Here is a 23,864-nt window from a genome sequence, read left to right as displayed (position 1 = left end):
AAGGATCTGTGGAATCAAGAAGTGTGGAGAGTTGTACAGGAAGTGAGTAACGTACACGAACGCCTACTTATGCTCCAGCGAATGACAGCCGGAGGCGGTTTATAGTGAAGTTGCATTTCGGCAGTGTTGTGCAACTCCTGCTTGTGGGAAGCCGTTCCTCTGTCACTCGTGACGGACCATAGATGAAGGGTGTGGTAGAATGTTCTAAGAACTTGCTCGCAAAACTTCGAGAGACGAGATAGATATGCGTACGGACGAGTGTGTAAAGAGAGAATCATTGACATTGAAACACACACGCTTTATGGCCCGCAACAGCAACACAATCAGTGTAGTGAGAAGAAGGTTTTGGAGGACGACGCATACACACAGTGCAGATTATTTGCAAGTTGACTAAAAAAGCAAAGTGGATGGGTAGAAGGTAATAGCATAACAATTTAATTCTCAACCTAAACAGCATCATTGTGTGCGTAAAGAGGAAACACCGGACATGTGAATTCGTTTACAAAGCAAACCCGGTTAAATCAAAACAAAATGTGTACAATAGCAAACGAAAACAAGGCAACGGAAAAGATGCACCACAGGTACGGGGGCGTGTCGTTATGTAATAATCAAAGTAAGCTAGACTTTAGTAAACCTTAATAACGCAGTGGGAGTGTATGGGCGCGCGATGAAGTAAAGGACAGTCTGTGGTCTGTGAGATGGGAATAGATTGAAACAAACGGGGAAAAAAGAGCGAAAGAGAGAGAGAGAAAGAGCTTCCACTAATGGAAGAGAAAGAGAAGAAAAGCCACTTACGAATTCAACTCCCTCCCGTACAAAAAGTGGGGTTAGATATTTGTTTTCCGCGATTTTTTCTTTTTACTATTGGATCACGGCGAACAAGAACATACAAAACAATTTAAATAATAATTATAATTATTTATTTCTGACATTTATTCTGTTTTTAGACTCATTATTCAATTAGTGTTAGTGTAATAACTATTCTATATATCCTATGACCGCCGTATGAGTGAACGATTGTGGGATCGTGTTGGGTGTGGGGAAGGAAGAAGAGGGAGAAGAGAGTGTTGTGTGGAGGGGGAAACAAATAGAGAATGGAAGGGCCACAATCCATAAAGATGTAGTACCCACATAGACACCCACACACACACATACACAATTACATAAAAAACATGGACGATGGTGGGGAAGAAATCCATTAATATCACAAAAGGATGCTGTGGGTTTTCCCCTCCAACTCTGTTGCTGCTGCTGCTACTGTTCGCTTACTTAGTAGGCGAATGGAGGTAGAAATTGTGGTGGTCGTGTGGTGTTGTTAAAGGGTGAGAAGGATGGGGTGCCGTTCTTTGTACATAGAATTACACATACCTGAGACACACTCTCTTTAGCCTCATCCTCAGTGTCCGTTGTGTGTGTGTCTGGAAGAGCGATAGCTGGGACGGAAGAGGAATTAAAAAGTAATAGGAAAAAAACAAACATGCAAACAGCACATTACGAACGTTTTTATTAAGACTTAAAAACAGAAGGAGAGAAAAAAAACTATGCGAGAAAGTAAAAGAAAATGTGGTGTTTGTGTGTACGTATTAGGTCTGAGAAATAAAAACAAAACAAAAAGAAAATAAAAATAAACACAAACAAGTAAACAATGAGAGAAACATAATGGAAGTAATGCAAACCCTTAGCAAACGGATTTAAAAAGAGAAAACGAAGAAAAAAAAACACACAAGAAACATTCACACAAAAACGTAAAATTACAAACTTACTCTATTCAAATGACGAAACAACAGACAGAGCAGTTTTCATCCCCCTTCCTCCCAATAAAAAAAAGAAACTTGAGATAATAAGATGGAAGGGAATAGAGTGGTAAACCAGAGAGAAAGAGAGAGGCAACAACACCTGTGTGTGTGTGTGCGCGGATGAAGGAATGGATGGGTATGGCGATTGTTTGGTTTGAAGGAAAGTGATAATAAAATCAGATCGAAAATGTGATACGGACTTTTTTATTTATATATTGAAGAAAGAAATTTTTGCTACAATAAACAGGTTCCACCTTCTGTTCTAGCAAACAGCGAGATCAAATTATGGTGAAGTGGGTCTTTTATTTCGGTGGCAGGAAATCAATCTACTCACGGGAAACAATTGCAAGAAATGCTGAAACCCCGTAAATAATCTCTGCGGAATCCTTGGAAAAGTGTGGAAATCTCGATGAAAAGCGCTTCTAAAACTCTAGGGTAAATGTAGAAAACCAGAAAACAATATATGAATAACTATAGGGACATTCCGCACAAACCACTGAAAAAGGCAGCAGAAAAATTGGCACAATCGATGAAGAAAACCTTCCAACCGGAAATTTCAATACCAACCGTCCGAAAATGGATAGCAAAAAAAATGTCGGCAAATGTTTTTTTCGCTTTGGTCGGATGTTTCGGATACCAGGAGATCATGCAAACATGGCGGTAACTGTTCTAAAAAGGTCACAAGAATTGTGCCAATTTATTGTGGAATTTCAGTTTTCGGTACCAGGAGATCATGTAAACTTGGAGGATGCTTTCAAGAAACGATCGTGGCAAAAGTTTTTTCGCTTTGGTCGAATGTTTCGGATGCCATGAGATCATGCAAACATGGCGATAACTTGTATGAAAATGGTGCCATAAAATTTTATCAATTGGATGGTGCAAATTCAATTTTTGGTAGCAGGAGATCATGCAAACATGGAGGTTACTTCTATAATTCACCGGCAATTATCATCATTTGGGATTGAAATTTCAATTTCTGGTATCAGGAGCCCATGTAAGTGGGGAGGATGCAGTAATGAATCGGGACACTGCTTTATTTGGGTTTGTATTTCAATTTCAGTTACCAGGCGATCAGGCCAACTTGGAGGTAGCAGCTTCGATGGGTTTTAGTACTTGCCACTGTGTTCCTTTGCTGGTCATCAAACGTTGAATGATACTTAGGGGATATTTTTTTTTTCATATCTCGAATGGATTTATTATAACTTATTTTAACACATTATTACGGTTTTTAGTTTATTTCCAAATAATTCACCTTGCGAGCTGCTTCGTGCCGTTTGAAACAACCGTCTTGATCGATCGTTTTGTAATTGTTTATTTTTTCCCGGCATGTGGGGAAATTCGACATCAACTTATGCATACGATTTGCACCGTAAACATAACCTTTAAGCTTCCGAGCAAGTTTTTAAGCAGATTTAAGCCTGCTTAGTTGGGCGGATGGTGTTTCTTTTTCCACACAGCACACACGACGTTGACAGCTTGGTGCGACTACTTGGATTGCAGTTGTACTAATAAAAACGCCCTAGCTTATTTTCGCCTAGCAACAGCAACCCGACGTCGTTTCGATTCGCTTGCAACCGGTTCATCACCGCCCGTATCGACCGTTCCATCACCGCTGGCTATCTTCTGTATTCGGGCCAAAAACTTCTGCTTCAACACCTCCAGCTCGAGTTTGAGTTGGAGCAAATGTTCCTTCTCCTTCTCCCGGAACGATTCGAACTCATTCTCGATGAATTCCATCTGGCAGCGGTTGAAGTAATTGTTGTGGTCTCGCTGTAGTGCGCAGATCGTTACCAACAGTCCGTCCATGTTTTCCGCCGTTAGCTTCTTACGCTTCTGGGCGGGCGGTGATGGAAGTTGTGTCGGTGCGGGTGGTTCTGCGGACGATTGTTGCTCTCCTTTGGAACTGCTTGCAGCGACTGCGGCTTCCTCTGCGAAGGTGTAGTGGAATAAAGAGTAGCAAATGAGACTTGTTTTACTGGCGCTGCTCACTGTCGCTTCTTCGCACTTACCGAACTCAAGCGCATCCTGTGAATCGTACACAATCTCTTCAATTACAACCGCATCGTCATCCACCGCCAGTTCCTGCGTTTCGTCGGTAACAAACTCTTCTTCTGTAACGGGGAAATCATGGTGTCACAGTGGAATGCTATTGGAAGAGCCCAGCGTAACTTACCGTAGTACGTCTCGAACGATTCTTCCGTCGGATTCTTCGCAAGCCGCTGATCCACCGCAGTGAACAAGTCCTCCAGCTCTTTGTAGAATTCGCACGGCTTCAGTTCCGGTAGCCACGCTTTGCCTTCGTTATTTCTACACTGTGACATCTCCAGCTTGTATCGGTCGTAGCTAAACTTGAGGTTTTTCCACTTGTGCTCTATCTGCCGGGCGTCCCGATTGGTGAAGTGTCCGCGCCGCTGCATTTCGTGCTCGATCTGGCGATACATTTGGCCCTTCCGGTTGTTGATCGTACCGTCCAGAAAGGGAATGCAGCACGTCCGGAGAATGTCTAGCATTTCGAATGTTTCCCCTCGTGACCAAGCGTTCCGTTTAGACATTTTCACTGATATCACTTGTCTATTGGTTTTCTACGCTATTGGTTATCAATAAAGACGCACTCTACTTGGCGTCCTGTCTCGCTGGAAAAGGTAAATGAAAACATACACGAGTCGATCTGTCAAGCTTCGGCACACGAAACCTAGCAAACGCACTGTTGTAAGGCTCTCATGTCAACAGCGGACCGTTTGACATCTGCAGTGCCGGCGTAAAGACGCACCAAAACATAACACATGATGGAATCGACCCGCAAACGCAACATAATGCAATTGAAACTTATTTCAATGCGTGTAAATTAATTCAATCAATCATAAAAATGCAATATAATCAACGCTGGCTCGTGCAAAAAAGAGCATCATGGCACAGACAGACTGCAGGTCGCGTATCGAAATATGCAGCACACGCATGCTTTGTTTATGTTCGGCGGTTTTGAGTGCGTCGGTGAAACAGGCACGAGCAACATAGGCTGAGCGTGTGCGTGCTGTGCATCGCTAGCGGAGCAGTGCGTGTCCGGGTGGGGTGGCCGGTCGAGCGCCAGTACAAGTTATCGCTTCTCGGCCTAAAGGCTAAGATCAAAGTGTAGTATCTGTTCTTATCAGCTTAACATCTGATAGATCTCCCATCGGGAGACAACAAATGTTAAACTGATTTTTGGCAATGGGAAGATAGTCCGAGGCTTGCCTCACTTCTTCCGCGGGTCGGCCCGGTATTGCAGTACCGCCGGGAATGGCCCACATGTTCCTAACACAACAAGTCGAAAGCAGAAATCGGTGAAATGCAGTGAATATAAATACATACTGCGTTTTCATACACTTTGAATAAGTTGAAAGCGGTTAAATTGAGGAGGACTTGTCATTCTTCCCCCGATCCTTGAAATGTTCTTCCGGTTGTTTGTAATTTAATCGTATGATATGATATGATAAACATTTGCTGCCCTGTTCGATTTCAACATCGATAACTATTTGCCGCAGCATCAGACAGTTCTAAGAGTCCTTACTGAGAAATATCTCAGTAACAGAACCAAAATGACGAATTTTCTGACGGAACTACAGCCACTTCGCTAGAGTTATGACTGCTCAATGCCTACTAGTAAACGGAAAATGGATCCGCAATGGATAAGGGGAGATACAACCCAGCCGTGGGACCTAGTGAAATAACACGGGTAGTTTGTTATCGCACTGCGTCCTCCAGTCTGCCCTTATCGTTATGAATTTGATATTTCTTATTCTTCGTTTCCTCGTCACTGTCTGCGTTTGCGTCATAATCATAGCCGTCTCGGTAGATTATAAGTTACTGTGTTCGATTAAATTCCAATAAATTTCGATTAACGCATGTCTGATGAAATGTTTGAAATTAACTATTAACGCCACGATTATCCTTAACTCCTGTTCTATGATCGTTCTTTCAACATGTTCATCACTAAAACCTTCTACAAACACAAAGCAATATCTTTTGTTGCTGGCACCGTCGAAATAGTTTACGGACGTACTTCAGAGAGAAATGTATTCACCCGGCAATAAACAACCGAGCCCCGCCTTTCACTTAACAAAGGTGTGTTTTTTTTATATCAGGATCGTCGGTGCGTGTGATCAGCTTCGCTCGTCGGAAACTTTATTGTCCGGTGTCATTTCAACGTTACCGTGCTGATCGGTTGATTCGTTCCGCTTTTCCTTCGCTGCCTGCTCGGCCAGTGTCAGTGCGATTGCTTTCTCGCGTCTTGACTTGATGCGAATCTTGTGTCCAACGCAATCTCGATTTTCGCGGTAACATTTGCTTTTGCAGCACGTCCGGCACAGCTGATGTTCGCATTTCATACCCTAGAAATAGATTAAAATTGTTGGCTTTATCGAGTTCCCTTATCGTTTCGCATTCGATGTGTGCCGTAGGGCATTTATTTACCATCGGGTTCGTACAATTCGGTGCGTCATTTTTGCACAGCTCATCAAACCGACGCCTCCGTCCGTTCGTGTCGGTAATGGAAATATTCATCCGCACAATCGCTTTCGAACCGTTCTCTTGTTGCTGTCCTTCTTCCGCTTCTTCGTCGTCCTCCCCATCATCAGTATCATTGTCCTGCGTGGTGTTACCCGCTGCACCACTGTTTAAGGCACGCTGCTGCGCACGGTTCTTATTTTTTGGACGGCGTTGTACCCGGCGCATTTTTTTCATGCGTTTGCGGGAAATTTCGTTACCGTGTGCGTCGAAAAATTGACGTTTTTCACGGGTTGGATCATTCGCTAGACGGTGCGCCTCTTCCAGCTTTTGACGGTGCACTTCCGGCGGAGCACGCATGTACGGTTGACAGAGCCACGGTGGAAGGTGCAAATTGTAATCCGCTGAGATCGTATGGGGTGCTTCCCCTTCGTCTGGTTCCTCACTTTCATCTTCACCCATCCACGGTTGAGTTCCTTCGTGGTACGGCAGATACTTTTGCTCAAGCTGGATTACAACGGAGCGGAATTCGGCCACCGAATGGCTACCGGCAAGCTTCTCCCGTAGGACCGCATTCGATTTCAGGTGCATCCTGTTGCGGTGGATAAGAAATGGAATTAATATTTGTACTGCAACAAGCAATGAAACGGTGACAACAAATGTATCATCAGTAATCTACACCGTACACATGTGAAACATTCAGCCTACGAGACTCCAACCGCACTTGTTGACAAGACACGATCAGAACAAGACGCACCATCTGCATTTAGAGTTCTTAAATTATGTTGAATGTTTTTGTTTATAAGAGTATGTGGGCCATTCCCGGCGGTACTGCAATACCGGGCCGACCCGCGGAAGAAGTGAGGCAAGCCTCGGACTATCTTCCCATTGCCAAAAATCAGTTTAACATTTGTTGTCTCCCGATGGGAGATCTATCAGATGTTAAGCTGATAAGAACAGATACTACACTTTGATCTTAGCCTTTAGGCCGAGAAGCGATAACTTGTACCGGCGCTCGACCGGCCACCCCACCCGGACACGCACTGCTCCGCTAGCGATGCACAGCACGCACACGCTCGACCTATGCTGCTCGTGCCTGTTTCACCGACGCACTCAAAACCGCCGAACATAAACAAAGCATGCGTGTGCTAACTGCATATTTCGGTACGCGACCTGCAGTCTGTCTGTTCCATGATGCTCTTTTCTGCACGAGCCAGCGTTGATAACATTGCATTTTAATACGAAAAAAAAACTGCATTGATTTACAAGCATTGAAAAAGGCTTCAATTGCGTTATGTTGCGTTTGCTTCCATCATGTGTTGTGTTTTTGTGCGTCATCTTGCTCGCTTTGAGCACCATAGCTGTCAAACGCTTGTCAACTGTCGGCATAGAACCCTACAACAGTGAGCGCGTGTGTTCCGTCTGTACAGCGGTACCTGTGCGACCAGCGGTACTTCAAAAAATGTTTTTAAGAAGTGATTTAAAATTACGAACTACAAACATTTCTACTTTCCTATTTTTCTAATGGCACGGTGCCTTCTTCTATTTGTGTTTTATACTGCAGCATGCTAAGTTTTTTTTTCAATTATAAAAACAGTTCTAACAGAAATAATATGAATTAAAAAAAAAGATTGAATGGCGATAGAACAATATAAAAACATTCAAATCAAAACCAATTGATAAACGAAACAAAAAGCTGATCCAACATCTAATGAAAAATTATGCAAAATATGACAATGTAAAGCTTTAAACTACGAATTGTTACATAATGGAGTTTAGTTAATGTGATTTTAAATTGTAATGCTAGTAAAAAAACGTTTCCTTTACTTACAGATGATGAAACATCTTGAACAGGTGCCCCCGGATGTAAGAAATCGGTGCCGGATACTGTTCGACCAGATCCAAATACTCGTGGGCCATGCTCCAGGAGGTCGGATTCACACCCTCGAACAGGGCCGGATTGTGCAGATTGCCCTCGGCCGTCATCACCCCGTTCACGCCCGTGTTCGCGATGCACCGTTCAACGTCCTGCACCGACATGATGTTCCCGTTCGAGAAGATCGGTATGCTTAACTGTTGCCGCAGAACGCTCACGTACTTCCAGTCGGCCAACCCCGTCAGTGGACCCTTCTGTTCGCGCGTCCGTCCGTGCACGGTCAGTATCTGGGCACCGGCGTCCTGCAGCATTCGGGCGTATCGGATCGTTTTCGCCATATCCTCGAAGATGCGTATCTTGCACGTGACCGGGATGGCCAGATTACGATGCAGGGTGCTTACTGCAGTCAGAAGGGAAAGGCAAAACAGAACACGGTACGGTTCAACATTGTTTTAATTGCTCGCGGGGAAACGTGGACCGGAAGTAGTCCTTGAAGGTGGCAGAAATGGAAATTTCTGCGGGTAACCCTAATTTATACACATACAGTAATGGTTGCCCTTTCTCTCTCTACGAAGAACGGAACAACAAACAGAAATTGGTTTCCTTTTCAACAGCGCTGTTGCTTTACACATCGAGGGAAATGTGGCACGCCTTATCGTAGGGCGCCTTCCCATTTCTTCCCGACCTTAATGAGCAAAAGGACCTTCCTTCCTTTCAATTCCTCCAGAACAAGAAGAAATGGATTCATCATCGTCTTCTTCCCAACCTCACACGGTTGTCCTCCAGGGTAATATTTACTGGTCTTTTACCTTTTCCCTTTTTCCCGTGTTCCACTCGAATAAGCAGAAGCAACAAATAATAAAACAACCCCACCCGGAATGTGGATTGGGCCCTGGTCGGGTGTTCGTTTTTATCGCTTGTAGGCTATTTTTACAGCAAAACCCCGGATAGACCTACTGGGTGGACATTTATTTAGCCTCCTCGCCCTGCTGCTCCAGGGGAGGAATATTATTTCGGGTTTAAGTTGATAAATAATGGTACCGAGCTGTGTGGAATATTTTCCACGCCGTAATCGCTTCAGGCTGAATGCCGGGAGAGCAAACAGAAAAATTCGTACTGCTCGAACGGATGGGTGGAAAATTGCGTAATGAAAATCAAACAATCGTTATGAAAAAAAGCTGAGACACCATAATATAGTGTCGCCTTTTGCTTTATGGTGGAGCGAGAAGGTTCAACACTGTTTTCTGTTTGTTGAAAATTTATGAATGCAAATGATACGCAATTGGAAGCGCATTCCTATTGGCCTATATACCCACAATATGTGCACAGCAGCGACAGGAGTGTTGCCCCTCCCTTCTGGGAAGCGCTGCAAAACAAGTGGAATGTTTAAGTCTATTAATTTTACGGAGGAAGAAAGCAATAAGAGCATTTACTCTCTAAATGAACCTCTGCGGCTGTAAGTAATTTGCTACTCGTTATGCTTAAGAAGGAAAGGCAACTTAAAACGTATGCTGCACTTTACGGCCCAGTAAAGGGACTGCACATAGGTGGTGGAATAATTAAAAACTAATTTCTGTTTTCCTCGCTTGGGCAAGGTTCATTCTAGGGGCCCCTTTCAACTGTTAAGGGGCAACAAGTGTGTTGTAGTGTGAATTAGCTCTCATCATTGCATGTCTGTTGCATTTGTACTTAAAAAGTATTTAACTTATTACCAGTACCAGTTCTTGCATAAATCTCAATAATATTGTTTTCCAAAGAATCTCTGAAGGAAGTGTACTAATTGTTGAACAGATCTCAAGAACTGTTTTTTTTTCAACCAATTGCTACAGGAATTACTGGAATTTCTGAGAAGGAATTCTCATCCTGTTTTTCTTTCTATTAAATCTACAACTTCGGTCAGTTAGAGCTTTTTAAGAACTTGCCAGCATTAATCCACCTAAGAGACATTCTAATGACATAACCAGCCTATCGGAGCTAGGTGAGTCAAATTCGCTGCACGACAGTGAGTTCATCGCACTGATCGTTGCTCTTTTATACATACGGGGTTCGTAAAAAAAATCGTCTGACCATCTTTTCGAACGCAGTTAAGAGGCTTTCGTGAGTAGTCTAAGAGGTTATATATATTCCTAGCTTCGACCGTCATGTGTATTAAGTATTGAAGTTTCCTCAGAATGTAGAAGGATCGGTAGACAATCTGCACCCAAGAGCGTATTAAGATAGGTTAAACTCTTCTGACGTCTTCAAAGGTGCGTCACAATTCATAGACGATGCGAAAATTACATATATTGCATACTACCAGGCGAAGAAAATTTTTAGAAAGCCTTGCAGCCATCCTTTTATGAAGTGTTTAACCCTCTTTTTACACACTCTTGTGTATTCACAAGTTTTTTGGTACATTATCTCACACGAGACTTCCAACAACCCGATCATGCAGAATCGCCCCCCTCAAACACATACCTATCTCACGCAGCAGTTCCCACTCATCCTGCAGAAAGGCACCGTAGTGGCCCCGCTTGGCAATTGCCTGCGGGCAGCCAAGGTTAATATCGATCGCATCGCAGTGATCCTGTGCGAGCAGGGCCGCTTCCAGCATCACCTTCGGATCGTTACCGCAGAACTAAAAGTAAAGCAGAAAACAACGGAGTGTAACTGTAAGCGTAAGCGAAATGGCGCAACCGGAAACGGAAATGGTACCGGCACGATGGATGTTACTGTGTGTGCGTTTGTATGGTGCACGTACTGGTGCATGTAATTAAATGTCAACGTTTTAATTAACCGTGCTCCATCCGTGCGTCCCATTTCTTTCCGTACACGAAGGAAGCCCCGGGAAAATCCAGGAAAACAATGCACGACTGTTTTTTGCCTGTCTGTTTTTTTTTCCGGTTCGTGTCCGCTTCGCTCCCTCGCACCCGTACCTGAATGATCAGTGGCCTATCTTCCGGGCAGGTTTGCAGGGAATCTTTCCGATACTTGGGATCCTTCGTGAAGCAGCTGCTGTGGAACATGGGCGAGTAGCAGAGCTGTGCACCGTGCCGTCGGCTGAGCAAACGCCAGGCCAGTTCGCTGGCGTCCACCATCGGTGCCACCACGTACCGCGCTGAGTGAAGGATTTTTTCATAAAATTCAAATCCACCCAGCTTTCGGTTTGGTTGGGTTGCCCCGGCTAGACTGGTGGTCGCGGTGCTGTCCATCGCCGTTGTTGATTGGTTCTGGCTGGTCGCTGGTTCTGCCGGTGTAACTACGTTACTGTCGTTACTCGTTACCATCGTTACGGGTCGTGCTTTGTGCTTGGGTTTGCGTCTATTTAAAGTTGTCTACGCTGTCCGAATTACAGACGACTAATTCCACCAGGCGTCCTTGTTGATGTAGGTCCTCAGAGTTAGACGGATAGATGGGTTTTCGGGAAACAAAATCCTAAAATGAGAAGAGAGAGAGAGAAAAGCTGCATTAAAATATTCACCAGGGGAAAACCGTCTATCTGCATGATGAGGGTTTAATTAAAACTGACTGATGATGAACGGGCGTGTTTGTGTAAAAATTGTGAAGAACTTCGCTCGTCCCTGTGGATAACCATTTTAGCTTTCCCGGTCCAGTAGGAAAGATCCGACGGGGAATCACAATAACGAATGTTCAACCCTTAATTCCATTCGAACAATCATGAATTTTAGCAAATCAATCGAAAGTCTTCTTCGGGCGACAACAGTCAGCAATCTTTCGGTGACCGCTTACAGCATCTTTCAAACGTCACACGTGGATATTGTGTCGAATCTCTTTCGGTATGCACAATGGCACGACTTTACGGCACTGACTGGGCCAACCACAAACCACCCACCGGCGGGCCAACCGTTGCGCGTTAGCGAAAATGCTTTCTTTTCACGCACAAAAGGATGCTGCTAGGTGCCGGGTATGCGTCGTCGCCTGAAGCGACATAATCCCCGTTCCAACACTTCCGGCCTCTTGCTGCGTAGGCCAAAGGATGAGATTATTTTCTTAACTCTTCCACTCCACTACCATGCTTCCTTTATCACACCATCGCACACAAAACCGGCCTTGAAGGGCTGTGTGCGGGTTCGTGTCCGAGTGTGTATCACGGTGCGAGATCCGAATCCGGATAAAAGCGTTAGCCGGTGTGTTTATGCGTTCGGTCGGTGTGCTATTGTGTTGGGTTGGAGAGCTAAGAAATTACATCCTTTCATCACATCACACAGCTCCCGAACGGGGGTTAAAAGGGGTATGGGCCCGGGCTAGATGCTGAGGGATAGCTCCAACCCGAAGGTGTCAGGTTTATCTGGATCAACCTAGTCGCTCGTGTTTGAAATGGTCGGTTTCTTCTTTCATCCGGGTTGGCGTCTTGCGTTCGGTTTGTGACCACCTTCCTGACACAGCGCTCCGCAGGCGGCAAGGATCGGTTTCCGCTTTCCAGCTTCGTTTGATCGACACGGTGGAAATGGTGGGGCGAACACAATGTCCGGCAGCGTACGGACGAAAAAAAAAGGTTAAATTAATCCACCAAGCGTTACGGGCGTTCGGAGCAGAAAATGTTTTCCTTGGTGTGGTTTTTCTTCGGTCTTCAAAAGCTATGGCACCGATGGATGTGGCAGTGAAGAAAGGACCAAATAAAAAAAGGTTACGAATCTGTTAGCGCAAAACTTGGCGCAAACGACGTTTTGCGTGAGGTATTATGAGCACACTGAATGAATTATGATCGAACCGGGCCACTACTAACTGGATTATCTTGCCGTTGGAACAGAGTGTGTGTGTGCGCTCGAAGGATGAACCAAGGCTAATGGAGATAATTTTTGAATAATGGATTTACATTTAAATTGACGTAATGGTGCAGTTAGCTGGTATGCCAGAAAGCAAAAAAAAAACAACGGTTGGCTCATTATGCTCGACTGCTAACGATCTCCACATCCAGCACAGCTCTTTATCGCTTTGTGCTTCGCAAATCTACCTTAACTAATTACATGTCTTGGAAACAGTAATTAAAATACATTTAATGAGCCCTGGTTTTTGGATAATGTGAGCTTTTAGACAAGTCCGTTTTTTTATTGCCAAGGGCAAAGGACTAGATGACAAAAAATCTGATACTTATGTAGCTGCTGTTTTGCTCCTGGGCGACAATCACAGATGTATAACTTGAGCACAAACTGGGACTTGACTGCAGCATGGCGCAATATATTTTAAAGACGTATGGGAATGTGAGTTTAATTGTTATCGCTGTGTTTGAAGCGCCTGCAAGTATGCAAATCGTCATTTATTCGAGAGGAACCTTATAAGTTTCTTTATGTATAGTATACCTTAATGTATGATTTCACATTGTACAATCAAACTTACTGCCTATTCGATACAGTACAAATTTATTAAACTCAACAACTAAATTTTGCTCCTGGACCAGAAAGCGCCTAAATTGCTGCAATGCGCTGGGACAAATTTAACTTTTTATCGTCTCTTTAGCAGTTTACAACAAAAACCGTGCGTTTAGATCATTTTGACAATTTGTTGTCGCAACATGATCAATTTCAGGGCACTTGATGCCTTTCTGATATTGCAGTTTTCGCGATTCGGTTTGCTGTCGTTGCTTATCCCCATATCCAATGCGGTACTAAAATTGAATTCCCAAACTAATTTAAACTCAAGCTGCTTTTGGCCAATGGTCCAGAGCTGGCAGCACTTCTTTAGGCGCACTGTGCGCTGTAGCAGTATGTACTGTACTTTGTTTTGCCTCGTCGCAACTCGAAAGGTCATCGGATCTCGGAATCCTATCCGGACCAATGCCAGGGTGCCTTAATTTGGCCATCGAATCGACTGGCCATGTGCCAAAAAGTTTAAAGCTTGCAAGCGGTTCGAGGTCACAACCGGTCTCGGTATCGGTTTCTTGCCCGCCTGCAGTGCATTCATTAGTCTGTACGTACATGCGATACAATGGCTGGCAGTATGCCTCCGTTTTGGAACTAACTGCCACTGTGCCGTAAACGGGGGAAATAACGTATAAGAACGTACATCCGTGCGGCAAGTGCGTGAAATGTTTCTCCACCGAGTGCTTGCGTCCTGTTGAAAGACACATACACCGATAACCATAAACCGCACATGCTTCCGACCGTAGAAGCATTGATGGCTTGGAAACCATTCCAAACGGTTCTTAAATCATTGCTCGCTGCTAAACGGTTTGCCGCATCGCGAGTCATCAGCAAAATACCCCACCATGAGAATGTGTGTGTGTGTGTGTCTCCAGTCTGGGGGGGTGGCTTCTTTGCAAAATGGTAATGCGTCAAAGAAGCTTCAACAAGAGCAATGGGAAGTTCGTGTCCTTTTATTGTCGAGACTGGATTTATTACGTTAATTTTTGCACACCTCTTTGATGCGAATGGTGTGGCGCCAAGTTTTTGATTTGGACCGGGTACTTGGGGGTACTGCATAAGGCAAAAACTTGGTGCGGAGTAAATCATTAGCAGATGCGAACGCTTGGTCTTAACTTGGAGCAAGCTGGAGCAGCTATCCGAACTCTTTGTTTTGATGATTATCGCACTTTGTGAACTTCGATAGTGCTTCTTTTGGGCTGTGAATAAGGGGTGAGTGAGGGTTATTTAGTAAAACAAAAAGGCAAGTCAAGACATACTAACGTCACATATTAAGGCGTTGTGTTCGTAAATATGATTGTAAATTCAGCTTACAATCAGATTCCGTCAGGGCTACAGAGGATCTTGCACTGAAGGCTAACAAGAAAGACGATCATGTGTCATGTAATACCCCTGGGTTCCTAGTTCTTCCTTCATAAAAGGGTTATCAAAAACATTAAAACTCGTCTTCTTGACTTTGAGTAAAATTTATCATAATTTCCCTAACGAAAGCACTCACCAACAACCCGAAAGCTTCTTGATGATGATTCCTTGAAACTTCCACCAACGACCCCGTACATTCCTTCGGCTGCTTAACAACAGACACAAACGACATCATAACCAAAAACAGAGGAAAAAAAAAACAACAACAAAGTTTACGATGGGAAATTTGGAATGAATACAAATTATGACGTAACTTTCATTCGCATGAGTTTGCCAAGTCGCTGCACGATCAGTGCGACACACTGATGGGCCGTTTTTATTTTGCGTGCCCTTGCAATCTTCCCAATCGCACCGTGGCCACGTGAGATCAAACGAAGAAAGGAAGGAACGTTAAGGATCGGCCGAATTGTCGTTAGGAATGCTAAATGAAGGTGCGTCCAAGCAGCATTTCCCCGCAGCGACCGGGCCGAGGCGTGATGAAAATTCTCAAGGGAAATCTTTACGCTGCGAATTTTCACCGCCGCTTTGGTGAATAAAAACCTCTAAGCGAAGAATTATGATGATGGGCTGCAGGGAAAGAATGCTGACGTTGATTGTGTGTGGGCACTCATCGCGCATTGTCGGGGTTTTTGTTTGTGTTGCTTTTAGAAGTGATCTTGATGAGGTTAGGTTTTGCTTGGTCTCCATCAGAGGTGATTGCCGGTGACAAATGTGACGCGCAGTTAAGCTAAACAGTGTTCGACGGTTGTCCAAATAAAACCATCGATGAAAGCAACCGGATTGAACCGTCTAGTCTCTGATTTGCACCAGACAATCGAGCGAACATTCGATCGCACCGCTAGGGGAGAGATGATTTTGGAGGCTTTTATTGTGCTCGTTGGCAAACTAGCAATGTTTATCTATCATCAAACACGGTTGAACATTTCACGTTCGCTGAAAAAAGGTTCGTACACAGCTATGTCGGTGTGTTTTTTCGCGATTGTTGCCTTGTCTGAGCTAATAATCACGCACAATGTGCCTATGTGGACTAATTTTTCTTCAAAAATTTTCATATTAAATGTTAACTTTTGAATGAAAATTCCTTTTATTTTTCTTAAGTTACTAAAGAATGTGTACTTTTAGACGCCCAACAAATCGTTGAAGTTTTCTTTGCATAAATTTAATAGTACGCCCCTTTGTGCCCAACAATCTCGCTGTGCGAAAGGCACGATTGAGTACGACACTAGTTGTTGCCTACGGGTTGATTTTCGGACATGCAATGTTCGCTATTTGTTGCTTTTTGCTGCTGTGACGTTGAACTGGACGTTGTTTTGTAGGACTTTCGAGTGGTATTGCACTAACTGTTTATTGCCTAAACCTCAGCGCGGCGCGTGGTTTTATTGTTTTTTCTTCCACAGCACGGCAGTTCACGAGCTTTTGAGCTTAAACAAGATCAAATGGACGACACTCTCGATAGAATTGAAGAAAGACAATGAGTTTTTTGTTGTTGCTTTCCATGTCTTTCAAGTGATGTTCCACTTGCAATTCAAGTACAAGCTGCTACCTATCATTACAATGGTTCATTATCATTTACCTCTCGTGTGCCAATTTCCATAATATTATCATTTCGTATTCTTCGTAAATGCGCCGTTTTTAATTACAAAATTTTCGATACGCAGTACATCGAATATTGACAACTCCAATAATAATCCACAAAATCACTAAAAGCGCTGCAAACGGTTGGAATGGAAGGAAAATCCAGTCCACCAACGCGGATGCTGTAGGACACTGTTTTCTTGTTTTCCTAGCCAACCCTCTCAGGCAATAGAAAGGAAATTCAATGCCAAGGCAAACGTTAAAGTAAAAAAAAAATCCAGAACCCAACCGGACCGAACGTCCAAAAATAGCATTAAAAGGCTGCACAAACACGTAAACAGTGCGATAAGTGAAGGAAATCACACCAACCCACCGACCCCGTTGGGCAAAAGAGCGTTTTTCTTCTGCAGACTTTGTGAAGCTTATTTTAGTCTTGGTAGCAACAAGGCAAACCGAGAGCGAAAGCGATCATAGACGCCATCATTCGAATAAGGCGTGCTAATAAGAAGAAAATGGCAATGATAAAATGCTGCAAACGGAAAAGTTTACTTACAAATCGTCTGAACAATCAAGCTTGAGCGAACTAATTTTCACGCACTGATGAAATGTGTTTTTTTAGTCCTCTTTATTCGCCGTCTCGGTTCTGAAGAAGAACAAAGAGCCAGTACGAATAATGCACAGCACAAAAGTTTATGGTAATAGATTTCTTAACTGAAAGACAACTTATTGAACCAATGAAAAGGTGCATATCAGCTGAAGAGAAAACATTATACTCTATGTAGAGTTCAATATGGTTCATTTAAAAAGAATGATTATTTAATTAATTAATGGTTATTTAAACTTTAGATCTGTTGGCATCAACTTTTTGCTCCATCTTACGCATCGAAAAAAACCAGCCCGAAGTTAGTTTGGAAGAGTCAAGAAATTAGCTGGTGTAGATGAAATAAACAAACAAATAAGCTTTCAGAACACACATTTTCAAACGATAATGATGAATACATAAAAATGCTTATTAAGAGTGATTAAGAGTATTGTGATAAAGCGCTTCAAAGTAAAATCGTTCGTAAATTGCATAACATCAGGCGTTTTATCATGTGGCAAGATCGCCTCCTAATAAAGACCGCGAAAAGTATGCAACTTGCTAAACAAACTCTTTAGATTGATAATGAAACGCGCCGAAAGTTAGGCAGTCGTCTACACTAAAGAGTCTACACTTCGACATCGCCTACACTAAACTGTCTGTAACATGTAAAAAAAATATGTTTTAATTACAAATTTACCATTTCGTACAAAAATCATTTACGCTAACATGATTAACGTTAAGGTTGAGTACCGTAAACTAATTCCAAACTGTCACTAGGAACAAACGCCATCGTGGAAACACGCCGAACATACGGTAGGGCAGGAGACAAGGCTATCGCCTTCTTGACAAAAAGTGTCAATAAATCGGAAATAAAATCACTTCCAGAGAGCAAACTTTGTTCAGCTGTGGCGAACTTTTGCCCTCTCCATTGAGTGTGCAAACCGGAGCTTTCCGAAAGCAACGCAACCGCAGACCACCATCATCAAACCGGTTCGGTTCTCCAACATGACACCGACAACACCGGAAGTTACCAATCACAAGAACCCAGCAGTACTACACCGGTTGATATTTTCTAATGGTGTGTGTGTATGTGTGTCTGTTTGTCCGTGCACGTCACTTCAACAAATGTGAACGGTTGAAAAGGGCAGACGGGAGAATAAAAGACCCCACATCCCCCCAACCCGCCCCCCAACCCATGAAAACATTTTCCGATGACCGAAACAAATATGATCAACGCTTGTAGAAGGAAATGTCAATGTTGGCTGAAACATGAGGGCGGAGAGGAGGACACACAAAAACTTATTCATCAACTTTATTTCGTCAAGCTCCTTTCGGTGCTGTCGGTTGGATTTTGGTGTACGATTTTTCCTTCATTTTATTTTGCTATTGGAATCCGTCGCTGGTGACCCGGCTATTTGTTTGATGGATGAAAATTAGGTACATTTGATATTGTTTTCTTGACACTGTACACCATCACATTACAGCACCCCGACGACAGCCTTTGATGTGTCTTTTGTCGTGTGAGATTTTCTATTTCCGATACCAACAAAAGTGAGGTTATGGTTGGAGTTTGAAGCAATTGCAGAGTGGAAAAAGTTTCGACATGAACTTATCTAAACAGGATTAAGATGCTAAACGTGAAAAATCTATTTCTGAAGGGCCCGAATCGATAGATAGGAAAGGGCTGTTGAATATGCACAAAACTCCAAACGATGAATAGCAAACAAGACGAACCTGAATGGGAAAATACACCGAACGCTACAATAAATAACGGGCAAAGCTCTTTTGGGCTGATTTTTCAGATACTCTATCTCCACAACGGAGTCTTCATTTCACGGTCCAGCGGCTTTGTCCCCCTTTGTCGAACGTTCAATAGCGGTTTTTTTTCGCTGTCCTGCCCGATAAAGCTTATCACACGGTTGCGTTAGTTTTCCGGGCATCAAACTAACAATAGCTCCCCTCTCCCCTGCCGTCCATTACTTCCATTTCCCTGATGATCTTTTAGATGGCCAACGCCAATCCGTCGAAAAGGCCACCCAGCTGTGGAAGCAGAAGTAGAGTAGGGGCAGAAGTAGAGTTCTACTACACACGCGAAATGCAAGACGAGGGATCATCAGGCAAAAAAAAAAAAGAGAAAATACCCCTGGTGTGCCTTTGGGTCAGTCGCCTTGGCCCGAGGAAATGTTCAGCTGGGCTAGCCGGAAGTGGCTTTTCATGTCGGACAAAACAGCGCGGCTAGAGAGGACACACTCACACGCTAAAGAAATGGAAAACATAATAGAAAAAAACCTGTGTCTCCGCACGTGTTTCCGGTGGCTTTTGTTGATGAGCGAGAAAAAGTTAGTTCATCAACGAAACATGAATGGAAAATCTTTGCAGTGGGAGTTTTCCACTGTTTTTTTTATTTATTGTATGTGATGGAGTGTGATTTGAGTTACAGCCAGCCATCGAATGAAACCGTTTTTAAGGGTAAGATTTTTCGATTTGAGACTCCAAACACACGCAAAAGAGTGCTCGAAAGTTTTGCGCAGCAGGCGGGTGGTGGAGTGTGTTTGGAGTGTTTGGAGTTGGCTAAACAGCGCGAAATAATCGTTTTGTAGAATTATTTTTATAATCGTCTGTCTACATCATCGTTCAGATTTTTTATGTACGTGTGTGTGTCAATACTCCATACTTGTCTCAAAATAATAGGGCTTATTTTAGGTTGTGTTACGCCTGGAATTATGCAATCGCTTTTTTTGCTTTGGAAGGTATGCCACTGCAAATAAAGCACAGGAAAGAGGAATTTGTACACAAATTTCGCAGAATGTGCCCAATGAGACAGCGCGCTGTTAATTTACCCATTTGAGCAGTAACCTTCGTCAGGCTGTACCATACGCTCGTGTTTTGTTGAGGAAGCCGTGTGATGGTGTTCCAAAATGCATCAAATAAAACAGAGTTTATTGTGACATTTGTGGCTTAAAGTGATCTTACAACGTTTCACAACATTTACTCAACCCGTGGCGCATGCTCAGTGAAAAATTTTCCCCTAATTTACCGTTTAATTAAGTGGTAAATAAAAGGAAAATCACCATGCCTCAAAGAACCAATGTAAACATGTCAAAACTACTCGGAAGGGTAAATTGAGGATTGTTAATTTTCCTCTTAATTTACGCTTAAATTACCCTGTAAATTAGAGATGATTTAAGGGTCATTTAACGAAATTTGTCTCACTAGACACCATCCTAATAATGAAACCCTACAATAGTGGGATTGTTTTTGGGCGCTACTGCTAATCTGATGCGTAAACAAACACGTTTGCATCATACCATAATTTTAGTAAACTTATGCCTGGTGAATGCCAAATTTTCACCAAAGCAATATTGTTGAACGAACATGCACAACTCCAATAATCAATATATATGTGTAACAAGCTACGCCTCGGAAACAATTTTCGAATTTACACATTTATTTTATTTACATAAAGCTGCATTAAATAGGGTTGGAAAATAAATCAACGTCGTAATATTTCACTAAAACAATTTTACTCGTGCTGTAATTGTTAAGCAGGTCGATGTGTTATTGATTTTGATCCCGACACACCCGACAACAACTTTTAAATAATCATTTTCTTCGAAGCCAAGTTGCGGACGGAATAAAAAGTATTAGCCGGGGTGGGTACGGCAAGTAAGCAGGACCCATACCCAGACTACTAACTAATGGAACGTCAATAAATCATACTTTTATCGTGCGAAAAACTCGAGCGGCGGTTCGGTAGTTCGATGCCTTCGGGCCATCGTTCCGTAGGCTTCGCTATTGAATGCGCAACTTAAGGAATTCTGCGAATGTTATGCCGCTACGGTAAGTTTCGAATAGCGAATAAATAAATTTCGTCACAAACGGGCTGGCGGGCAATGGGATGGGTGAGATGGCAGGAGGGAAAAGATGAAGACGACGGTCGAATGTTCGATTCGTTTGGACCACTCTTGAGTGACGCATAGGGTCGGCACGAGCATGCAGTAGGAAAATAAATCCATCATAAGCCTTTCTTGGAGGCTGGAACACTCTTTTTTTATGGTTTGTTGTACACTACAGGAATCGAGTAAGAAAAGGGAATGATTTCAATTCTATGCCTTCTAGGGACTTCTAGTCCCGTTACCATGGAATGAGAAGAGCTAGAAGGCAAAATTGTGCCTTTCTTCCCTGGAATGTTAACTAATAACAAACAGACAAACATACTTTAATATTTCCAGCATTCAGCTAAAGCAGTATCCGAAAAGGCTATTGCCATTCAACAAAGGAAATAGCACGGGCAGGAATAATACCGATTGTAGGAGTCGGCCGCAAGGTCTTTGTTACAGACCCAAACAAACGGCTCGAATGAGGGTTGATGTTAGGTGTACCATGAATCCATAAAAAATATGATGAATGAGCCATTGATGAATCTGCGCTACTAGAACGAGAGATAGTATACAAAATAGCAAAGAAAAGGTTCTCTCGCTCAACAGACTATGCTTACGGAAGCGATCATAAATGAGCGGCAACCTTTCTACGGTTGCTATGTCGTGTAATGGTGTGTTCGCATTTACTACGTGCCCGGTACTCCGATGTGGCACAGCAATAGGTTGCAGGGAAGCAGTTAAGACCCGTAGGTAAGTGAAATCGAGCAGAAATTGAAACTGATTGATCTGACCGAAGCTATATGAATCAAAACGCTGCAAAACATGCAGTCTGTTGGTGGCGGAGGCATGAGCGCTATTTAATTTATATGAAGTACGAATTGATTAGTGAAACAAAGCAAAAGAGATTGGGTAAGGCACCCAGTTATGGCTATAACTTGTCCTCAAAATGGTCATTTGTTTGACATGGTAACATGTCAAACTAGCTTAAAGGATGATCGGCGGCATAAATGTGTTAGAATAGAAAAAGCCCAAAGCCATACTAGCCAACTATGTCGCAACATGTTACACTAGCTAACAGTTTAGGTCCCTCCGCTCATTGCTGTAGTTTTGGTTATGTGGGCTAGAGGTATGCAATTTTTTGTTTTGTGTTGCCAACCACCCTGAAATTCTTTGAAGTCTTCCGGAAAGATTTTCTCTCGAAGGTGTCAAAACGGTTTTCTCGTCCCTACGCAAAACACCCTACTAAATAGTTTTTAAATTGTTGCTAGTCCAGTATTTCAAATCTAGACTCCGTCTAGCTGAATACATTGAAATAGTAAAGACAAGTCTCTATACAAACTGCAGTCGATATTACCTTGTAAAACCATGCCGATATGAGGTGGTTGGTGGCACCGTACCAGTTACACAGTAACAGTTACAGTTGCGTCCAGCAGTCATGTTGAATAGACGTAGAAAATACACCGCTATTTTAGTTTATCGCTGAAAAACGATAATTTCTAATGGAAAAGAAAATTGTTTCTCTGCCCAACGTGGGGTTCGAACCCACGACCCTGAGATTAGAAGCCTCATGCTCTACCGACTGAGCTAGCTGGGCCGTTTAACGAAGGGTCGTTTTGGAACGATTTGTTCCATGTATTACGCGGACAGTGTAGTTATTACGACTGAACACTTAGAGCAAGCGACCCAGTTATGGCTATGGTACTTGTAAGATTTTCGGACGATTTTTAGCACAATTTTAACTAGCACGGTTTTTCCACTTGCACTTGTTCAAATTTATTGCCACTTAATCTTCTGGGTCCGAATAAAAAGAGACGCTTCGTCTCGAAACCGCTCATATATATAGATCGCGATCGCTATCGCCACCTACCGCAATCAACCGCTACTTCCCTGACGTACAGTGGTGTCAAACTGCTTTGACAGTTCTAATTATGGAAATAGTGGCCAGTATATGTCGTCTATAACGAAATATGCTCATAATTCATAAAAAAAACTAATTTGACAACTAAACCCCAGGAAGAAAATAATAGATTTTGACAGGACGGGTGTTGAAATAAAAGTGGTTCAAATAGCTCAAGAACATACCGTTCTGAAACTAATATTAATAATATAAATACCTGCAGAAGCTGCCTTAGATGCCCGTAATTCGATGCAAAACGGTATGTGGTTGGTTGTTGCGTGTTGGATTGAATAATATAAGTAATAATAATTTTCAGTATTTCAACTATTACCAAAGCAGCTAAGCACCTATTATCGTAGCAGTTTAAGATTATTGTTTGTACCCTTCTACAGTCATACCTCACTGGTTGGGGAAAATATCATGCACAGTACGCCATATTGTTGGAGAACGACATTCTCGTTGGCAGGAATTTGATTCAACTATTGAGGTGGCAACTATCGAGTAACCCCGATAATAAAAAAAACTCAATTAACTACGGTTCACCAGTTGACAATACGGTGAAGAGTCATCGTAATCAAAATTAATAGCGTTCACCAATTAGACTTTCACATGTTGATACACTCTTTCCTTAAATGAGTTTGAAAATATCACGAAAAAGGATTTTTTGAAAGTGCGAATGTATCATAATTTACTGCTCAAAGTAGACATCGAATGTAAAATGTAAATATCGCAGATCGTGTCATTTCACCATTGGCCGAATTAATTAGCTCTTGCATATTTCCCAAAAATACATGAGCAGGATATGTCATGCAGCCATTCACTTTTCTCAGTTCGGATGGACGTCGGCATGTACAACGACGGATCATTAATAATGCGGACCAACGATGCGTGTCCCGGGTTTGGGTTTAGCTTCCCATCGCCATGTTGGAATGATCTGAATGAATGATGCTCGATGACAGGCGACCATCGACATTTCTATTGTTTCGTCGCGG

General features: G+C 43.0%; 2 protein-coding genes and 3 non-coding genes across 5 annotated transcripts; 1 reads left to right on the top strand and 4 right to left on the bottom strand.

Moving 5' to 3' along the window:
* Positions 1-3,320: 3,320 nt before the first annotated feature.
* Positions 3,321-4,348, bottom strand: LOC128715194 (uncharacterized). Its single transcript, XM_053810077.1, has 3 exons — positions 3,970-4,348; positions 3,806-3,907; positions 3,321-3,724 (listed from the first exon to the last, which is right to left on the bottom strand). Exons 1-3 carry the CDS (start codon positions 4,346-4,348, stop codon positions 3,321-3,323), a joined length of 885 nt encoding a protein of 294 aa, XP_053666052.1.
* Positions 4,349-4,892: 544 nt separating this feature from the next.
* On the top strand, positions 4,893-5,086 carry LOC128716553 (U2 spliceosomal RNA). The gene has a single exon (XR_008410037.1). It is a non-coding gene; the product is annotated as a U2 spliceosomal RNA (small nuclear RNA).
* Positions 5,087-5,935: 849 nt separating this feature from the next.
* LOC128712266 (tRNA-dihydrouridine(16/17) synthase [NAD(P)(+)]-like) lies at positions 5,936-11,420 on the bottom strand. The gene is made up of 5 exons (XM_053807160.1): positions 11,070-11,420; positions 10,612-10,771; positions 8,110-8,554; positions 6,246-6,870; positions 5,936-6,163 (listed from the first exon to the last, which is right to left on the bottom strand). Exons 1-5 carry the CDS (start codon positions 11,418-11,420, stop codon positions 5,936-5,938), a joined length of 1,809 nt encoding a protein of 602 aa, XP_053663135.1.
* On the bottom strand, positions 7,085-7,278 carry LOC128716552 (U2 spliceosomal RNA). The gene has a single exon (XR_008410036.1). It is a non-coding gene; the product is annotated as a U2 spliceosomal RNA (small nuclear RNA).
* Positions 11,421-22,496: 11,076 nt separating the features above from the next.
* Trnar-ucu (transfer RNA arginine (anticodon UCU)) lies at positions 22,497-22,569 on the bottom strand. Its single transcript has one exon. It is a non-coding gene; the product is annotated as a tRNA-Arg (tRNA).
* Between the last annotated feature and the right edge of the window lie 1,295 nt (positions 22,570-23,864).

This window comes from Anopheles marshallii, chromosome 3 (assembly GCF_943734725.1).
Source record: "Anopheles marshallii chromosome 3, idAnoMarsDA_429_01, whole genome shotgun sequence".
In the NCBI taxonomy this organism is placed as follows: Eukaryota; Metazoa; Arthropoda; class Insecta; order Diptera; family Culicidae; genus Anopheles; species Anopheles marshallii.
This window is presented reverse-complemented; position numbering and strand designations above follow the sequence as displayed.